The sequence below is a fragment of the Capsella rubella genome, unplaced genomic scaffold (genome assembly GCF_000375325.1).
Source record: "Capsella rubella cultivar Monte Gargano unplaced genomic scaffold, Caprub1_0 scaffold_7, whole genome shotgun sequence".
NCBI lineage: Eukaryota > Viridiplantae > Streptophyta > Magnoliopsida > Brassicales > Brassicaceae > Capsella > Capsella rubella.
In genome coordinates this window covers 16,753,125-16,770,761 of record NW_006238917.1, presented here as the reverse complement: position 1 = coordinate 16,770,761, position 17,637 = coordinate 16,753,125, and the positions used below count along the sequence as shown (strand labels likewise).

At 34.9% G+C, this 17,637-nt stretch overlaps 4 protein-coding genes and 2 long non-coding RNA genes across 10 annotated transcripts; 3 read left to right on the top strand and 3 right to left on the bottom strand.

Moving 5' to 3' along the window:
• Positions 1-1,870: 1,870 nt before the first annotated feature.
• LOC111829495 lies at positions 1,871-2,367 on the bottom strand. The gene is made up of 2 exons (XR_002832890.1): positions 2,284-2,367; positions 1,871-2,181 (listed from the first exon to the last, which is right to left on the bottom strand). It is a non-coding gene; the product is annotated as an uncharacterized LOC111829495 (long non-coding RNA).
• LOC17879012 (phosphatidylinositol 3,4,5-trisphosphate 3-phosphatase and protein-tyrosine-phosphatase PTEN1) lies at positions 2,026-4,174 on the top strand. Of its 3 annotated transcripts, none has more exons than XM_023778599.1 (7): positions 2,026-2,119; positions 2,205-2,487; positions 2,567-2,743; positions 2,819-2,932; positions 3,020-3,199; positions 3,297-3,539; positions 3,612-3,959. In XM_023778599.1, the coding sequence occupies exons 2-7, from the start codon at positions 2,206-2,208 to the stop codon at positions 3,855-3,857; spliced, it is 1,242 nt and encodes a 413-aa protein (XP_023634367.1). In that variant the 5' UTR covers positions 2,026-2,119; position 2,205; the 3' UTR covers positions 3,858-3,959. The 3 variants fall into 3 exon arrangements, with proteins under 3 accessions (XP_023634367.1, XP_006285053.2, XP_023634366.1); XM_006284991.2 differs by having other exon boundaries at positions 2,085-2,487; positions 3,612-3,713; positions 3,793-4,174; XM_023778598.1 differs by having other exon boundaries at positions 2,085-2,487.
• Positions 2,478-3,714, bottom strand: LOC111829494. The gene is made up of 4 exons (XR_002832889.1): positions 3,628-3,714; positions 3,073-3,531; positions 2,858-2,890; positions 2,478-2,752 (listed from the first exon to the last, which is right to left on the bottom strand). It is a non-coding gene; the product is annotated as an uncharacterized LOC111829494 (long non-coding RNA).
• Positions 4,175-4,280: 106 nt separating the features above from the next.
• LOC17878133 (probable mitochondrial saccharopine dehydrogenase-like oxidoreductase At5g39410) lies at positions 4,281-6,318 on the bottom strand. The gene is made up of 3 exons (XM_006283654.2): positions 5,927-6,318; positions 5,284-5,608; positions 4,281-5,115 (listed from the first exon to the last, which is right to left on the bottom strand). The coding sequence occupies exons 1-3, from the start codon at positions 6,271-6,273 to the stop codon at positions 4,426-4,428; spliced, it is 1,362 nt and encodes a 453-aa protein (XP_006283716.1). The 5' UTR covers positions 6,274-6,318; the 3' UTR covers positions 4,281-4,425.
• A 446-nt stretch (positions 6,319-6,764) lies between these two features.
• Positions 6,765-9,462, top strand: LOC17877412 (thiamine pyrophosphokinase 1). 3 transcript variants are annotated; one of them, XM_023779754.1, is made up of 7 exons: positions 6,765-6,968; positions 7,594-7,898; positions 8,003-8,099; positions 8,313-8,385; positions 8,536-8,637; positions 8,724-8,973; positions 9,072-9,462. In XM_023779754.1, exons 2-7 carry the CDS (start codon positions 7,775-7,777, stop codon positions 9,215-9,217), a joined length of 792 nt encoding a protein of 263 aa, XP_023635522.1. In that variant the 5' UTR covers positions 6,765-6,968; positions 7,594-7,774; the 3' UTR covers positions 9,218-9,462. The 3 variants fall into 3 exon arrangements, with proteins under 3 accessions (XP_023635522.1, XP_006285889.1, XP_023635523.1); XM_006285827.2 differs by having other exon boundaries at positions 6,765-7,898; XM_023779755.1 differs by lacking the exon at positions 6,765-6,968 and having other exon boundaries at positions 7,807-7,898; positions 7,998-8,099; positions 9,072-9,454.
• Positions 9,463-12,806: 3,344 nt separating this feature from the next.
• Positions 12,807-16,152, top strand: LOC17879640 (protein IMPAIRED IN BABA-INDUCED STERILITY 1). The gene is made up of 9 exons (XM_006283249.2): positions 12,807-13,422; positions 13,514-13,798; positions 13,895-14,212; positions 14,298-14,525; positions 14,616-14,713; positions 14,836-14,944; positions 15,026-15,439; positions 15,706-15,835; positions 15,944-16,152. The coding sequence occupies exons 1-9, from the start codon at positions 13,102-13,104 to the stop codon at positions 15,958-15,960; spliced, it is 1,920 nt and encodes a 639-aa protein (XP_006283311.1). The 5' UTR covers positions 12,807-13,101; the 3' UTR covers positions 15,961-16,152.
• The last annotated feature ends 1,485 nt before the right edge of the window (positions 16,153-17,637 follow it).

Here is a 17,637-nt window from a genome sequence, read left to right as displayed (position 1 = left end):
AAAAACTTTGTCAGCATAAATCTATGCAATAGTAGGGGAAGGTTCGTATACATAGTTTAAAAACCTTTAGAAGTTGACAGAAAACAAAGAAAAAAAAAGAAACCTCTTTTCAAAAACACAATTAGGAAAAAAGTTAGAGGGTTATATAGATTATTTTTAGTGTTCGAATCGAATGGTAGTATTTTGATGTTCTATTATTGCTAGTTTTTAAATGGTACGACCAAAATTTAACCATAACCGTATTTTATCAACCGCGTTCACGTTAATTTGTAGATCATTAAAATTTTATTATATATTTAAGTTTTTGAAATTTTTTATATCTAAAAATCTAAAACACTTTAAAAGTTGTTCCTAATTTTTTTTACTTAAAAAAGAATTTACTTTTGGCTTTCTAGCTTGTTGGTTATTTATTTATTCGTAACTTCGTTTATTAAAGTCAAATCAATTTGTTTTGTGTTCTCAAAAGGTCCCAAATGGTTGCGGCTTAGACGGAGAGAAGAGAACAATAGATTTTGGTAAACAAGTGGAGACATAAATAAAACAACATATGTTTTATATAACAACTAATTACCTAATTAGACATAAATATGTTTTTCTGAACTTGAAAAAAGAAAAAAAAAATCACTAATTAAAGAGGCTTTTTTCACTCTTAGCTTTCTTCTGTGGTGGGACAAAAGGCTAAACTCTCGCCACTTTAATCATTTCATTTTAAGTGGACCAATCATTGAAGCAATGTATTGATATGCATGATCCATGAGACGATCTATAGATAGATCGATGTACACATTACACTGCAAATGGTTTACACGTAAGAATCTCATTTGGGACCAAACTTAAAGCAATCTCAAATTAAACTTGAACTAGAAGACTAGGAAAATTAAATGATAACTACATCCTTTGTGTGCCCTAAAACCATATGTATGAAAGTAGAAAAACTCAAAAAAGAGAATAGAAAAGCTCATTCATACATATATTGCTTGAAGGGCTTAGCTTATGACATGTTCTATTAGGTTTGATAAGCTTAAGTCTATACAAATATAAAACTAATTAGGTAGCTACACTGTCAAATGATTATGCATTTGTTTTGATTGTTATGAAGATATTATTACTGAAAAATTCACCCGAATGGTTATATTCGACATAACTTTTTGAAGCACGTTCTATATTGGAACTTTGGTAGTTGATATGGACCATGCAATGTTGTAGACAGTGTTTCAAACACGTTGGTATTAAAGATCGACACTTCAGTGGTTTCTTTTGGATATAATAATGATGTCTGAATAATAATACATATTGTAAGAAATCAAAAAGTCAAGAGCATATGGATTGAGCAAAGACCAATCTGAGCACAAACTTGAAGAAACATGAGAGCAAAGACCAAGCTGCACAAACTTGAAGAACCATGAGAGCATTGAAAGAAAATAAAAGAAGAGACACCTTCGTGTCTTCAACTTAACATCCAAGAAATGTGAATACATTGGCCAACACCACAATCTCTTTTCATGAATCTCCCTAAAATGCATTTCGATATTTCGAGGGAAGATTTCAGAAAAATTGGATTAAGTGAGTGCCATGCAGTCTAACTTATGAATATTTTGTTCCCAAGTTTAGAGTAGTGTAGTTTTGTATATTTTTGTTCATAACAACTAATATTATTATTTAACTAATCAGTAATGCCACAGTATTTGAAATCCTATGGTCATTTCTTCATACTTGTAATGGAAAACTTAAGCTGTTAGAAAACTCAAAGCTCAAGGGATGAAGAAAGAAGAGAGAGATCATAATTGTATCATTCTTCTTTTATATATATATATTCCCGCCAAAAGTGGTGTAGAGAAGAGATAGAATTTAAAAGACAGAGAGACCTAAATTTAAAAGGGGAAGCTTGGCTAAATTTGAAAAACTCCAAAAATGGAATTGCATCGTTGTTCACAGTTTTCATCTATGAATGATCATTATCTCTCTTTGAGGTAACAAACTCCATTTTCTCCCAAAACTTGAAGCTTTTTTTCTTCGTTTTGTTTATACCTCGCGACATCTTCTTCTTCCTCGGGTTCCCAATTCCCTCAATTTGGGAACCTGAATAATCCCTTCTTCAACTTCATGATCAGTTCTTCAGGTATAAAACCCCTTTCAATAATCTCACACTTTGTTTCCTTGGGACTTACGGTAGTACCTTACCTAATTTATGTTTCTTCTTTCAGAATGGGTCTCAAGCTCTCGAGAGGGCCTGTAAAAGAGAAATCAACTCTAGGACTAACGAGGGTTCACATTCTGACCTACCTTACAACAAGTTATTATCTACGTAGCTTGGTCTCCAAGAAACGAAGACGGTTAATCATTGGTGGATATGATCTTGACATGTCTTATATCTCTGACAAATTGTTGGCTATGTCCTTTCCTGCTGAACGAATGAGAGCAGTTTATAGAAACCCTCTTTGGCAAGTCAAGTCTGTTCTCGATATGCGACATCCTGATCACTACAAGGTTTAATAAGACAATTGATCAATCAAAACATCAAATCAACATATAAGCCAATCTTTTTCTAAACATTTTTGGGTCACAGGTCTATAATCTATGCATAGAGGAATCTTATGATCCAGAAAACTTTTATGGCCGCGTGGAACGATTTCCGTTTGATGACAATCATGTTCCGTCTCTCAAAATGATCCAACTTTTCTGCGAAAGTGTTTATTCTTGGCTCGCACAAGATCCCAAGAACATCACGGTTGTTCATTGCATGGTATATTTTCTAAAAAACCAAAACCCGAGTTCTTACACATTGTTATATTATCAGATTCTAATGTACTTTTTACAGGCAGGAAAAGGAAGAACAGGGTTAATGGTATCGGCGTACCTTGTCTATGGTGGGATGTCAGCTGAAGACGCTCTTGAGATGTATGCAAGAAGAAGAACAACAAACAATAATGGAGTAAGTCCTTAATTTAGCCATGGATTAATAGAGAATAAAGCTAATAAACAAAACCTTTAATTTTCTTGATTAATACTACCATGACAGGTCTCAATACCAAGCCAACGTCGTTATGTGAAATATTGGTCAGATTTACTTACGTTCCGTTTAAAGGGACCTCCGGAGGTTAAATTACCCCAAGAAGATAGCAGAGAGTTGCTGAGGATTAGACTTTATGATACAGCTAACGTTGACTCCGTTTTCTTTGTGGTCTCAGAACTTCAGGAGGTAATGATATATATACACTTTGATGCATTGCAGATACTGATTCTGCTTGATAATAATATAAACATTGATGCAAAGCACACACTGTTTCTGATGTTAGGTTCCAGGTGAGATGTATCGACCATCTGTAGAACTTGCAAGAGGTTGTTGTAGACAATTCAAGAAAGGGTATTGTAGAAGTTTGAGTCCACGGTATTATATATCTCATGTGAACTCTGATTCGCAAGATGATGAGGCAGTGACAGATGGAGAAGAGGCACGTCTTGTTGTTCAAATGGATACAGAGAGTTCCATCATCGACGAGAAAACATGTCTTGATTTTTACTTTGACAAACCTGTGAGAGTAAGTAGCAAAACAAACTCTTCAGACAATGTTGATGATAAGATTTTAATTAAGCATATGACTATTGTACAGGTGAGTGGAGACATACGCATCACATTCTACCAGAAAATGATTGGAAGCCGCCTTTTTTATACTTGCTTTAACACAGCTTTTATAACCAATGGCTTGCTTCAGGTAACATTCTCCGATTCCCTTCAGCCAATGTTGTTCTCTCTTGACATTCTTATCAATGGCCATTTTCTTGCTCCTGCAGTTTTCCATCGGAGAGCTAGACAAAGTTGGTGGCAACGGAAGATCGATATCTGGTCCGGATTTTAGCTTGGAGTTACTCTTTGGCCCAGCTAGTTCAAAATTCGGGAAGTTTCTTTCCCGTGATGACCTTTCGCTCTCTTAAGCCTCATTATCAGCTCGTACAAAATCGAAATAGTTGAAGCTCACCGGATTCGGCCACAAAAGAGGCCTGAATAGCTCAGCTGATACCTGCAAAACACTCCAATGGCTGAAAACAGAGTTTCCATGTACAAATGCAGAGACAAACGGGAAATTTTCAAAGAATATCAGCAAATGAACCACTTTCTCAACAATGTGTTTTCTTTTTGTAGCAGGGAGTGCAATTTTGGTAAATGATAGACAGTAATATGATTTTGGGATTCACTTAGCCTCCATTTTTTCATAAAGCCGGTCTGTTTCCAGTTTAAGAACAAGATACTCTGTTTTGAGTACATATCTCCATAGCAAAAGTAAAGGAAACGGTTTTATTATTATTGGAATACAACTTACCATCAAATTGTCTTCACTGTGACTTTGAAGTTCGAACTCGAGCTAATTAGATGGAGAAACATAACAACTAAAAACAGAATTGAAAAGCAGGAGAAGAGATCTCGTTTTATCCTTGAGTCTTGATCTTTGATATCACCTCAAAGGATATGCCATTCTCTTCAAGTCGCTTCTGGATATCGGTTGATCCAAACACAATGCCAGGTGTGTAGACTCCTCCTTTAACTAGGCTTTCGCGTTGGCCCAAGATGATCAAACCGCATTGAACAAGTGTTATCGGGGTGGTTATATACCCAATCTCAGGTCCTGAAATTCTTGTAATAATTTCCAAGTCACGCTTTGTGTTTCCTTCTGAAGCTAGACTCACGTCGCTGTACCCACGACCTATGAACCACATTTTAAACGTAGCGCTTTCTACCTCTTCTTCACTTGGACCCTTCTTCTGGAACCAACCAAGGCTAAAAAGCGAAGGGAATTTCAAAAGAAGCCATCTTCCAAAGGAGAACTTGGAAAGTAGACCAAGGGACACTCCAAGTGTAACATATCGGAATATCCCAAAGAGAGATTTGGATGTTATCTTTACACCGAAATGAGCTGGCTTGATCGATGACCAGAATGCTTCTCTCTTCTGTATCTGCTCAGGACTTTCGTTAATCCCAGGAAGTCCATGTGGTTTCTCTGTTAGAGTTGTGAGAGTTCTACGAACAACTACTGCATCAGCAGAAGGTAACTTTAAAGCCCAAAGACCAATCTTCTTCTGGTTTTCTAGTGTTGGTCCTTTAGCAGGAGGACCATGAATCTGCAAATACATTCCAAAGTGCAATATAAGCCAAAGCCTACTAATGACAAATGTATATAAAAAACTTAATCAACCTTAGCTAAAGAAACATTCACACTTGCATTACTCTATCTCAATCTCAAAATAGAATTGATTCAATGTCACATTTAAGTTATATGTAGTACTTACTGATGGTCTTGGCTTTCTTGGTCTTGAGCGTCTCAGCTCTTTAAGCTTTTCGGCATTAGCTACACCTAAAACTGCAGACTCATAAGTCCCAAAGTTTCCAGCAATCTTTTTGTCAGACTCCAAGCTGAGATACGCATCGATCTGGTTAGGAACCGATGGAGCATCCCATTGTTTGGAGTTAAAGAGAAGACCCAATTCAGCAGGTACCGAATCGAAACCACAAGCAGAAACGATTAAAGAGCCAGTTTCTTCTGCTCTTTCATGGTAGTTAGCTTCCATTCTCTCCATGAACTCAGGTTCACCACTTATATCCAGATAATCACACCTATAATGAGATACCATGTAGCAAAAGCAAACAAAACATAAGTAAACAACAAGATCACACCTTTTTCATTAAAGCTACAACTTTTAATAGTTCCATAAACCTAATCAGATATAAAAACTTAATAAAGAAGTTATATCGTTTCTCAAGAACTCAAGATCACAAAACCTTAAAGATTTGATCTTTAGTTACCACTGAAACAAAACTTCATAAAAGCATCAAACTTTATAGTTTCTTCATAAAAGCATCAAACTTTATAGTTTCTACTTCACACTGTAAACTAAACAGAGTTGACAAAACAGAGTAAAAGACAAATCATACCCTGAATCAGCACAAGCGGAGACGACGGGATCGCCATGGATACGGAAAGGTCCAACACAGTTAAGGATGAGTTTGGTTTGAGTACAGAGACGACGAAGCGAATCCGGGTCAGATGTATCAGCAGTGAGGATAGCGACAGAGGAAGGAGGCGGGTTCGGGCGGGCGGCCCATTCGAGTGATTGGGTTAACCGGGTCGAGTTACGACCCGCTAAAGCTAGAGACTTTAACGGAGAAGACGGTGTTTGGAGGAACTTGAGAGCTTCTCTAACGACGTATTTGCCGGTAAATCCGGATGCTCCGAGTATGACGATGTCGTAAACCGGGTCGGGTTGTTGGGTTGGGTTCATCGTTATCGGAATTGGATTCGGAGACTGTGAAAGTTTGTGCCTTTCGAGAGACAGATATTTTCGTGCGATAATAATAGTCTTGTGGAGCTTTGTGTTCACCGACAACGAAGACGTGACACGTCATTGTTACACGTCACTGTGAAAACATATCTTTAAGTAATAAATCTAAAATAAATCATTGTTGTAGCGAATCTGCGTTATAATAATTTGATTTGATTTTGATTGGGATAATGTGACGTAAATCACGTAATTCATTCATGCTTCTTCGTCCTGGGCGTTCGGCAGAAACCGGACAAACCGACCCGATGAACCCGACATTTACGGTTGTCGGCGCAGACCGAAGAAATAGAGTCAGACCGATCGGTGAAATTGATTATGGTGTTCGGATTTCGGTTTAGTTCGGTTCGGTAATCGGACCGATCGAGTTATTAAAATTAGTAGGCATATATAATCTAAACCGGCTAAACCTAAGTCATTAGCAACCCTACTTTGTGTTTTGTTCTTCTTTGCCTCCGCTTCGTGCGATTCTCATAAGTCAGAAACAAAGAAACTCTAGATCTTCTTCGATCAATCTCCTCATCTCTTATTCTCTGTTTCTGTAACTACTACAGTTTACAATCTTCTACATCTAGTCATCTCTCGTCGATTACGAAAAAGTTTCAGAGACCCAACCCTCTACAACGAAACTCGTTAAGGTTATGTCTTTTGTTTTTCACTTCTTTAATCTTCTTCATAGCTAGTTCTTTGTTTGATTCTTTGAGAGTTTGCTCTATAAGATATCTTTCTAACTCAAAAATATCATATTGGAAATTGTAATTTAAACCCTAAAATTCTCAAAATTGGATTATGTTCTAATTTTTGTTTTGAAATTAAGGTTTTCGGTTTTTGTATTTTGTTTATGGCCAGTGTGGTTTCGATTTTGGATATGTTAGGTTAGGTTAGGTTAAGGTTTTGGTCCTAGATTATCGATATGTTCTTTAACGTTTTCATGCTTGGTTTGGTTATTTAATTCTTTGGTCTTTTCTTTTTTGTACTAGTAGCTTAAACTCACAAACACTGCTTTAAGCTACTAGTACATACCCTTGCAGCTTATGTTTGGTTTTGTAATGGTTTTTACTGTTTTTTTTGTGGTTGTGGTCTTTGTTTTACTTAGGAATATGTCTAATTCGGGTTAAATAAACCGAGATAAACAAAAATTCAATTATTTTCGGAATTAAAAAAAAATCAAGTAACCGACCCGATTAAACCGATAACCGAACAACCCGAACCGAATTCAATTTCTGTACAATTCGGTGGGATTTATGAAGAACCGAATTTCAGGTAACCCGAACAAACCGACCCGAACAACCCGCACACGCCGAACGCCCAGGACGACTTGTGACGTTGATGATCCTTATGTGGGAAGCTATAGAGAATATCGTCAATAAAAAAGAACAGCCCAAAAAACAAACTATAGGTTATATAGAAATAAATAATAAAATATCAGATACAATTAGCTCCGATGGATGTAATGGTTCACTCTTCAAGCTTTCTCCTTCCTTACAATCCAGCTGAGGAAACGAGATACGCTCTCGTTGTTCTTAACCAGAATCTGCCACGATTCACTCCTCTTCTCTGGGAACATGGTACCTTCTTCTCACTCTCTTTCTACAACTCTGTTTGAATTTAGGGGTTTTGCTTTTTTTTTTCTCTTACAATTTTTTTTGGTTTCGATTTCTGTATAGAACAGCAACACTTCGTCTCTGTGCTGATGGTGGCGCTAATCGCATCTACGACGAGTTACCTCTCTTCTTCCCTCATGAAGACGCTTCCTCCATCCGATACAGGTTCTCCATTTAATTCTCATCTTCATTTCTTTGCATTTATATCTATACAGATGACACTATTCAAATTTAGTCTCCCCCCTGAAAGTGCCTCAATTTTAAGCTGGAGATTGTTTTGTACAAGAGTCTTCTTAGATTCTCCTTGTTCACTTCTTCTCTTATGTTTTGAATATTTGTTAGATTAGACTGTTTATACATAGAACAAAACTATTTCAGGTATAAGCCTGATGTGATCAAGGGAGATATGGATTCTATTCGCCGTGATGTCCTCGACTTTTATGTGAGCTTGGTAAGCTCATCGTCCGATTTTACTTATATTCCTTGCCTTTCGAGAATCTTTATCCCAAATCCATCACAGTGTTTGTTTTGTGTCTTTGTTTGATCTTACTTTGCTTTGCTATGCTTTTGATTTCTTCTACTTTTGTTTGTGCCTTTTCAGGGTACCCAGGTCATAGATGAATCTCATGATCAGGATACCACAGATCTTGATAAGTGCATTTTGTATATCCGTGACTCTGCTTCCAATCTAGAGAGTTCTAGAGTAAGTTCATCTTTCAATAAAGCTCTCTGCTTTTTCTTTGTCTTCTCTTGAATGTTTTGCACCTTTTTCTTTATTTCCTCTGCCAGTTCCAGATTCTTGCCACTGGAGCACTCGGGGGAAGATTTGATCATGAAGCTGGTAATCTCAACGTCTTGTATCGATATCCAGACACAAGGATAGTCCTTTTATCTGATGACTGCCTCATCCAACTCCTTCCAAAGAACCATCTACATGAATTACACATTCAGTCTTCACTTGAAGGTCCTCACTGTGGACTCATCCCTATTGGAACTCCTTCTGCCAAAACCACAACCTCAGGGCTTAAATGGGATCTCAGTAAGTAATGATTTTGCATCATCATAATCTTCATCAGCATCACCAGGTCGAATCTAACAACTATTGTTTATACCTGTTTGTTATAATCGTCTTAAAAGGCAACACTGAGATGAGATTTGGTGGGTTGATAAGCACATCAAACTTGGTTAAAGAAGAGAAGATCACAGTCGAATCGGATTCAGATCTTCTCTGGACTATATCTATCAAGAAAACAGGACTTCCGCTAGAAAACAATACACCGTAGGCGCTGTTAAAAAAATAAGACACTTAGACCAACATCTAAGATACCCCAATATTGTTGCTCTTAGTATAGAGCTACTATGATATATTCCAGATGAATGGAATAACTTCAACATTGTTTTGTTGCACGAAGTAATTACTTGGTTGTACCAGTACTGTCGTTTTTGGAACACGAGTTGCTTTTTTATGATATTATTTCTTTGGTTTTGTCATAACAACAAAATAAAAGTGATTGGATGTTGTTGGCTACTCTCAAAAGATGGATTGGATATAAGGCCGATTCATACAAACTGTAGGCCTATTCTCAACCCTATCTATCCTCCCCCCCTCGTATGTATGTATGTATGTATGATCTGCGGGCGCGAACGCGGCGTTGCTCTTTGATTTGATTTGATTTGATTATTATTTCAAGCTAAGGGTTTCGAATTCTCTTTCTCACGCAAGTAATATCTCTCTCAACTTGTCCGCTTTGGTTCGAGTGGTGTTGTTGCAAGGAGTTTGTTGTCGAATGTTTCAAACACTTCGATGCTCATTCTATCAAAAGGCTCACACATTCGGTGCGTTGTTACCTTTGCGTCTACAGCCGAACTTCAGATTGTTAAATTTGCATTTGTTACAATTTCAGTCCCAGCTATAGGATCACTTTTTTTGTGTCCTATAGTTTCCAAAGCTTCATTTCACTTTTTTATCACTATTGGCGTGGAGATTCAAGGACTCTCCTTCATAGATTTTAGTGGATTAAATGTAGTGTTTGCTCCTATCCATGTTTTGTGCTTACTGTGTTTTGCTCTAATAGCAACAGTACTTCTAGCCATTTTGGCATTGTTGTCTTTGGTTTTGAACACCTTCTCTTTCGATGGAGATTAAACGACGATTAATATAAATTTTAGTTTGTTTAAAAAGAACAATTGAATCGATAAATTAAATTGTCGTTCATGAAACGAGAGTCCAAGTCTTATGTGATAGAGCTTAGAAGTAGAATCAGCTCTGGCAACAATGAAATGCCATACCCTAAGATTTTACAGAGAGAATCGAAGACGAAGAAGATTACACAAATTGATACTTTTCTGGTTCTATGTTCACAGCTGATATTTTTCTCTCCTTTATACGCCTCTGCTCGATCTAAGTATTCTTTTCTTTCAGGCCAATAAAGTTCTCCCACGTGTCTAGCACCTTGTTTCCTTCTCACGTGCCACTCTTCTTATCTCCTTTCCTGTATCATAAAAGGAGATGTGGAGAAGATGAAACGATTTTTTTTTCATTTTAAGTTTTGATAAAACTATATTGGTAACCATTATATTAGTCTTTATACTATCGACAAAAAAGGGATATGTCGTCGTGATTGAAGTCCTTAATTCAGAGAATGACGAAATATCCGTATGTGTTAATCTATCTCTCCAGTTGTAGGAAAAAAAAGCATATATAGGATCCTTTGCACAAAGGCCGAATCATATAAACTGTTAGCCCATGAAAATAAAGCCCATTCTAATAATTTTCCGGAAGAACCTAACTTCATGTCGTTTCTGCTTATATTACTAGAACTACACATTGTCTCAAATTGAGAACTAGACAATGAAACGACACGCAGGGAAAGTGGAAACAATATGAAACTGACAATTGACAAACTTGTTTAAGCAAGCTCTCTCTTAACTAGTTAGTACTTAGTACTAGATAGATGCTGCAAGTGTCTCTGTTCCCTAATCCTTCTATTGTTGTGTTTCTTCCATCAAATGGTAAATCAAATAAATTACATTCAAACTTCTATTAATTTATAATGTTGGGACTGTCAAAATCTAATTTATAGAGATCTCTTTAAATTAATAATTCTTAATTAATAGAATTTTTTTTCCTAATTTGGTAATTTTTATTTAAAGTATATACATCAAATAAGATTTAATCATTAGAACTCATATTTTTAAAATTAATTACAAGAAAAAAAAAATATTCATCATGTATTGAGTTAAAAACTATTAAAATTTGATATATGAAATCTATTATAATTGGAATTTTAACAAAATTAATATAATTTTAAGAATAAATAACAACGAAATAATCATACTTCACTAAATTATATACATGTATATAAATATATTTATTGATAATTTTAAATAAATATTAATTTGTAGTATTATTGAGACCATACATTTATAAAAAATTCAAAACAAATATCATCTTATTATTTATCAAAATTTATTTAAAATTACACTGGCCAACTTAAGTCCGGATAAATTTATTAGTTCATAGAGATTATTAATTTATAGAGGTTTTATCGTACATTTCCTTTGGAAAAAGGTTGTTGAGAACCTATGCTTCAGTTTTTGTTTGAGACTTTTTTAATGCTAGTTGTGCAAACCGGAAAAATATATCACCAAAGTTGATATAAAATACTTTTAGATGCTAGTATGTATATAATTTGGAGAAACAAGTGTATATTTGGTAAGTGTTTGTGTTAATGACTTAATGTAATGCAAGAGTATGGTAGCCTAGTTGTTTGTAGTTTGATTGTATAAGTTGTGTTGGTAGCTCAACAACTACTGTTGACTCGGTTTTCTAGATAGCTAAGGGCTCAACAAATGGTTGATCCAGGAGCATTCAAATAATGAATGAGTTTTGAATAATTTGTTATTAGATATTTCTTTATTAAGGTGATAATTTCTTTAAAAAACAAAAAAATGGTGATAATTTCGTTTAGCTTATTTTCTTTTGACCTATCTTATAAAGTTTAATTTTAAGTAGGCGTACTTCTCTCGTATAAAATGCCAAAGACACAATATTACAGCTAATGTTCTCTTCAGAGTTGTTATGTGGCTAAAGCCGAAGAAGGAAACGGTTTAGGCAGCAAATGAGTATAACTAAATGTTGTTGTAGTGTAGTGGTTAGTTCCTTAATTTTTTTAATTTAGGTGACAAGTTTGATTCCTAGTACTACTATATGTTATTTTTTTCAATATGTTTTTTTGATATGAGCTAAAATTCATTTTACTTTAGGCAGCAAATGAGTTTGGGCCGACCTAAACAATTTAGATCATGTATGTTCGTTTGATTTTGATTAGTGATACAAACTAGCAAATATTATTAGTATGTGAAATCTCCATATGTGTAAAAGTAAAAGGCTAAAAGCTTAAAACAAAGCAAATGAATATATGTATATATACTTTATTTTTCCTTTTCTGCTGCTAAATTTGTATAAAAATTTAAGATTTCTTTTTTGACTGAAGAAGACACTTTAAAGCAATGCACCTGACCAAACAATTATCATTGTACATCTTTAAGAACCTTTAGTATATAGAAACCCCACCCTTCTGGTAACTACACTTTTCTTGATAACTCTCTTGTTGTTGTTTTGTACATAGAAGATAGATATTATTAGGTCTAATGTAAGAGAACACTGATGTTGTTAAGACATCTGAACAAACTTAAGGATAGATTAACTAACTAATCCACCTTAATTTGTTTCTTAGCTTATTAACCTTGTCGGTTAGGTCCTTCTCTCTTTTTCTCTATCAGACAGGTGAACAAAAGCTAAATATGTCTTTTGCTTTCTCTCTTTTACAAAAAAGATTATTACCCAATTTTAGTCTCATAGTTCTCTCTCTCTCTTGCTGTTTATGCGGTTGTGTTTTGCAGCTTCCCCTTACCTCTCTTTCACAAGAAGATTCAACAAAAAAAAAAAAAAATTGTTTTCCTTTTTACTTTTAATAATTTTGTCATGTGATTTTCTTGTTCTTTCTTTCCCTCTTTTTTTTCTTTCCATCATCATCATCGTCTTCCTTGTGTCTTTGTGTGTGTCTGCTGCAATCCCATTTCATCTTTTTGGCCTAATGTGGGGTTTAATATCCCCATATTAGACCCGTTTCCATATCCGGAAACAAGTTCTTTTCCTTTTGCAATGGGTTGCATCAGCTCCAAGAATGTCTCATGTCTAACGGACGAGAGTCCTTCACCGGTTCCTGAACCAGAATTGATCTCTACGAGTCGAGTTCTTATTGATCATTCGTTGGAAACGAGTCATAATAGCAAGCGTTCAAGAAGATCAAGAAGATTGGGTGGTTCTGATTTGAGGATTGGTGTTAGCCTTGGATTGTCTCATAGGAATTTAGAAGCTGAGCAAGCTGCTGCTGGTTGGCCTGCTTGGCTTTGTTCCGTTGCGTCTGAGGCTGTAAATGGTTGGGTTCCTTTAAAGGCTGAGGCGTTCCAGAAGTTGGAGAAGGTAGGTCAATGGTTTCTTGTCAAGCAAGTTACCCAAATGACTTTTTTCTTCTTCTTGTTGTTTGATAGATTTTGTTTTGATACGGTGTTAGATTGGACAAGGAACATATAGTAGCGTGTTTCGAGCACGGGAAGTAGCAACGGGGAAAATGGTGGCTTTGAAGAAGGTAAAGTTTGATAATCTTCAACCAGAGAGCATTAGGTTCATGGCTAGAGAGATTCTGATTTTGCGGAAACTTAACCATCCAAACATTATGAAACTTGAGGGCATAGTCACGTCTCGAGCATCTAGCAGCATTTACCTTGTTTTTGAGTATATGGAACATGATCTTGCCGGCTTATCCTCGAATCCCGACATCATATTCACCGAGTCACAGGTACAACATAACCGGAGATTTTGCGTATTGCAAATTTGTAATAAAGTTTTTTTAGATTCTTTCTAATTTTGATAATTTTTGTATGTGTATACAAAGATTAAATGTTACATGAAGCAACTACTTTGGGGACTAGAGCATTGTCATATGCGTGGAGTAATCCATAGAGACATTAAAGCATCAAACATTTTGGTAAATAACAAAGGAGTTCTAAAGCTTGGAGACTTTGGTCTAGCAAATGTGATGACACCTACCAACAAAAATCAATTGACGAGCCGTGTAGTGACTTTGTGGTATCGAGCTCCCGAGCTTCTTATGGGATCTACTAGTTATGGAGTATCAATAGATTTGTGGAGTGTGGGATGTGTTTTTGCTGAGGTTCTAATGGGGAAACCAATCCTAAAAGGCAGAACCGAGGTAAAAGCTAATTTTCTTAGGGATGTGGCATATAATTATTTATCCAAGTTTCAAATCTTAGTAATGTATAATTTTGTATATGCAGATTGAACAATTGCATAAGATCTATAAGCTTTGTGGATCTCCACCAGATAGGTTTTGGAAAAAAACTAAGCTTCCTCATGCAACATCCTTCAAACCTCAACATACTTATGAGGCCACTCTTAGAGAACGATGCAAAGAGTTATCAACGAGTGGTGTTTTCCTATTAGAAACTTTACTCTCAATGGAACCGGACAAGCGTGGCACGGCTTCATCTGCACTTAACTCCGAGGTGAAGCAAGATTTTTTCAACTTCCCATTTCCCTTTTTCTTGCTCCTCCAAATGTTTTCTTTTCTGATTTTTGTCTCAATCTTGTCTTAGTATTTCTTGACGAGGCCTTACGCGTGCGATCCTTCTTCATTGCCTAAATATCCACCAAACAAAGAAATGGATGCTAAATATCGCGACGATATGCGCAGGTCAGAACCTTTCTTGCATTTTCCGATTCGTTCCTCTTCATTGAGCTTTTGCATACATGAGAACTTGAGTTTAAAAGAACTTTGTGTATGTCTCAAAATTGCTAACTCATATTGTTTTGCAGGAAAAGAGCAAACCTCAAGTTGCGAGATTCTGGAGTAGGCAGGAAACAAAAAAGACCACATAGAACAGAATACGATCCAAAGAATTACGCTAAGTTACCAATAAGACAGGTCCCTCTTTCTCTCTCTCTCTCTCTCAAAATCCCCTTACAGCTTTATTTCTTGAGGCTCAAGTAAGATATTAACGTGCAGGACACGGTTGAGGTTAAGAACATGCCAAATGAAGAATCTCGAGCCACGACAACAACACAAGGAAATTACTACAAAGTCTCTGAGCTCCCAATGACCACGGGACCAGCCAGCGGTTTTGCGTGGGCTGTGAAAAGACGGAAAGATCCTGATAATATCTCCACTCTTACCTACTATCAACCTAGCTCAAGAAGCCAATTGAGTGGAACAAGTGTTGCATTTGCCAAGAACACATTTTTGAATATAAAACCAGATAATGACTCAGTTTGGGAGGTCCAAGGAGACAATTATGATGATGTTATCGAGGAGGTTCCTAGTGAGAGTAAGCTTAGCCGCATTAAGGAACGACATGGATCACTTGATGGTTCTAGTTTGGATTTCAGCCAAAGAGAGGATGATTCTCCAAAGAAAAAATTAGTAAGTGCTCTTGTTCTTATTAAAATCTCTACTAATATCTTGAGTTAGAGGTCTCAAAATGGCTCGGTTAGGTCCATCCCGAGCAGGGCCGAAAAACCTAAACCCAAGTGTGCTTCGCAAATGTTGACCTATTTGCGAGCAGACTTGGGTTCATCAAATATACAGATTTCGATTTGTTTTTGACGCTATATATATACACAATTTTGCAAATTGGTGTATGCATATATTTAACAATGTTAGTGAATTTGTGATGGTTTGTGTTGCAGGAACATCTACAATTTGGGAAACAAAGCATATCAGGACCATTGATATTTAAATCAGGGAAGATTGATGAGATTTTGCAAAGGAATGAAAGTAATATACGGCATGCTGTCAGAAAATCCCACTTCCAAAGGGGTAAAAATACTAATAAATCAGAGTATAATAATTGAACCGGAAATAACCAGATAAGTCCTAAATCACTAAACCATCTTTGGTTTTTTTTTTTTTTTTGATTATTTGCAGAACAAGATGACAGATAAACCGGAAAGTCAAACTATTAAGAAGACAACAAAGTCCACTTTTTCATCGTTTTTAGACAAAAGAGGAAAAAAAAACATTACGGAAAATAAGTAAATTAAATCCGATTAATATCCAAAAAAATGATTTTTGTGACCTCTTCGTTTTTATGATGTAATAGAGGAAAAAATATAAGAAAAAGTTTTTCATTTTTAGAGGAATCTAAGAACAAAAAAACATGACATTTTTCCCCTTATTTAAGTTGTTTTTTTTTTTTTAAGATAACTCTCAAAATAGTAAAATTAGTAAATAGAGAAGTAGGGAAGAGTAAAAGATTTAATTATTTTCGCATTCCCATTGTTTTTTTGTAATGCTAATGTTAAATCGGATAATTTATGGCTTACGAAAAATTGAGTTTATTACATGCTCAATAATTAATAATTATAAATCATCATATGTAAATGGATATTTACCTTCATGTATGCTAATAAAATCATCATCAGAGTCAGATAAAATACTCAAGAAATCAAACCACACAACTGTTTTGAGAAATATCTGCAAGAATTAAAACCAAAACATTCTTCAACTATCTTCTTCTGTATAAACAAGAAAATCAATTTCACAACTCTCATCCTAATGATACTCACATAAAGAGTTTTGGATTCCAACATTACTTAGCCCTCTTATATTTGGATGAGAGATAATATCATCAGACACTCTAGATATGTTGAAATTGATTCCACTTAAAAAAAAAGAGAGAAGACATAACTTAAAATGGTTTGTGCAATAAGCCAATAAACCAAACCTTAATTAATCCCAAAATGGTTACATGGAAGTCACAAAATTAATTAGGAAAGTGAAACTTAAAATATTATGTATCCAGAATTTTCGTCGATAGAGATACTCAAATTTTCATACATTACAATCTAAAAAAACAGTGAAGAAAATAAGACTCAAATTTTCTCATAAAAGTTGAAAGGAAAAGAAAAAAAATTCTTAGAAAATTTTCTCAATGATTTCTTCTTTAAATTTTTGAATTTTAAGACATATAGTACTTTGTTATAATAATATATGTTAACATATAGTACTTTGTTAAGAACATTTTCATAATAGAATGATAAACTTCCTTTAAAAAAAATCAAATATCTAAGGAAATGAAGAAAATGTGTTATTTTTTCATAACTAAAAAGAAATATTTCTCATCACAAAATAATATCTAAAATTATTAGCTAGTAAATCTACTTCAATTTATAGATTATTTTATTTAGATATAATACCAAGAAAGTAACATTAAAATTTTACATACATCAATTTTACTATGTTTTTTTTTTGACATCATTACAAATTATAAATCTCTCTTTGAGAGAGACCAGACTCGAACCCGGATCTGGTGAGAAGGCAAACAGAGGTGAGAACCACTAGTCCACTTGCTCCTTCCCATTTTACTATATTATTTCTCCGGAAGAAATTTTCTAAATACATATGTATTTATCATATATTAAGAAAAGTAAAATATACATTGTATAGTTAGTCAAAGCATGCATTAATTGCAATTTATCTTTTAAAGAAATAAATTTTTGTGTCAAAAGAAATATTGAATAAATAGATTCTAATAACATATAAAAACATCATTATTTAATTAATATATTTTAAAATTCTATATTAGGTGATTTTTATCCTATTAAAGTAAAACAGAAATT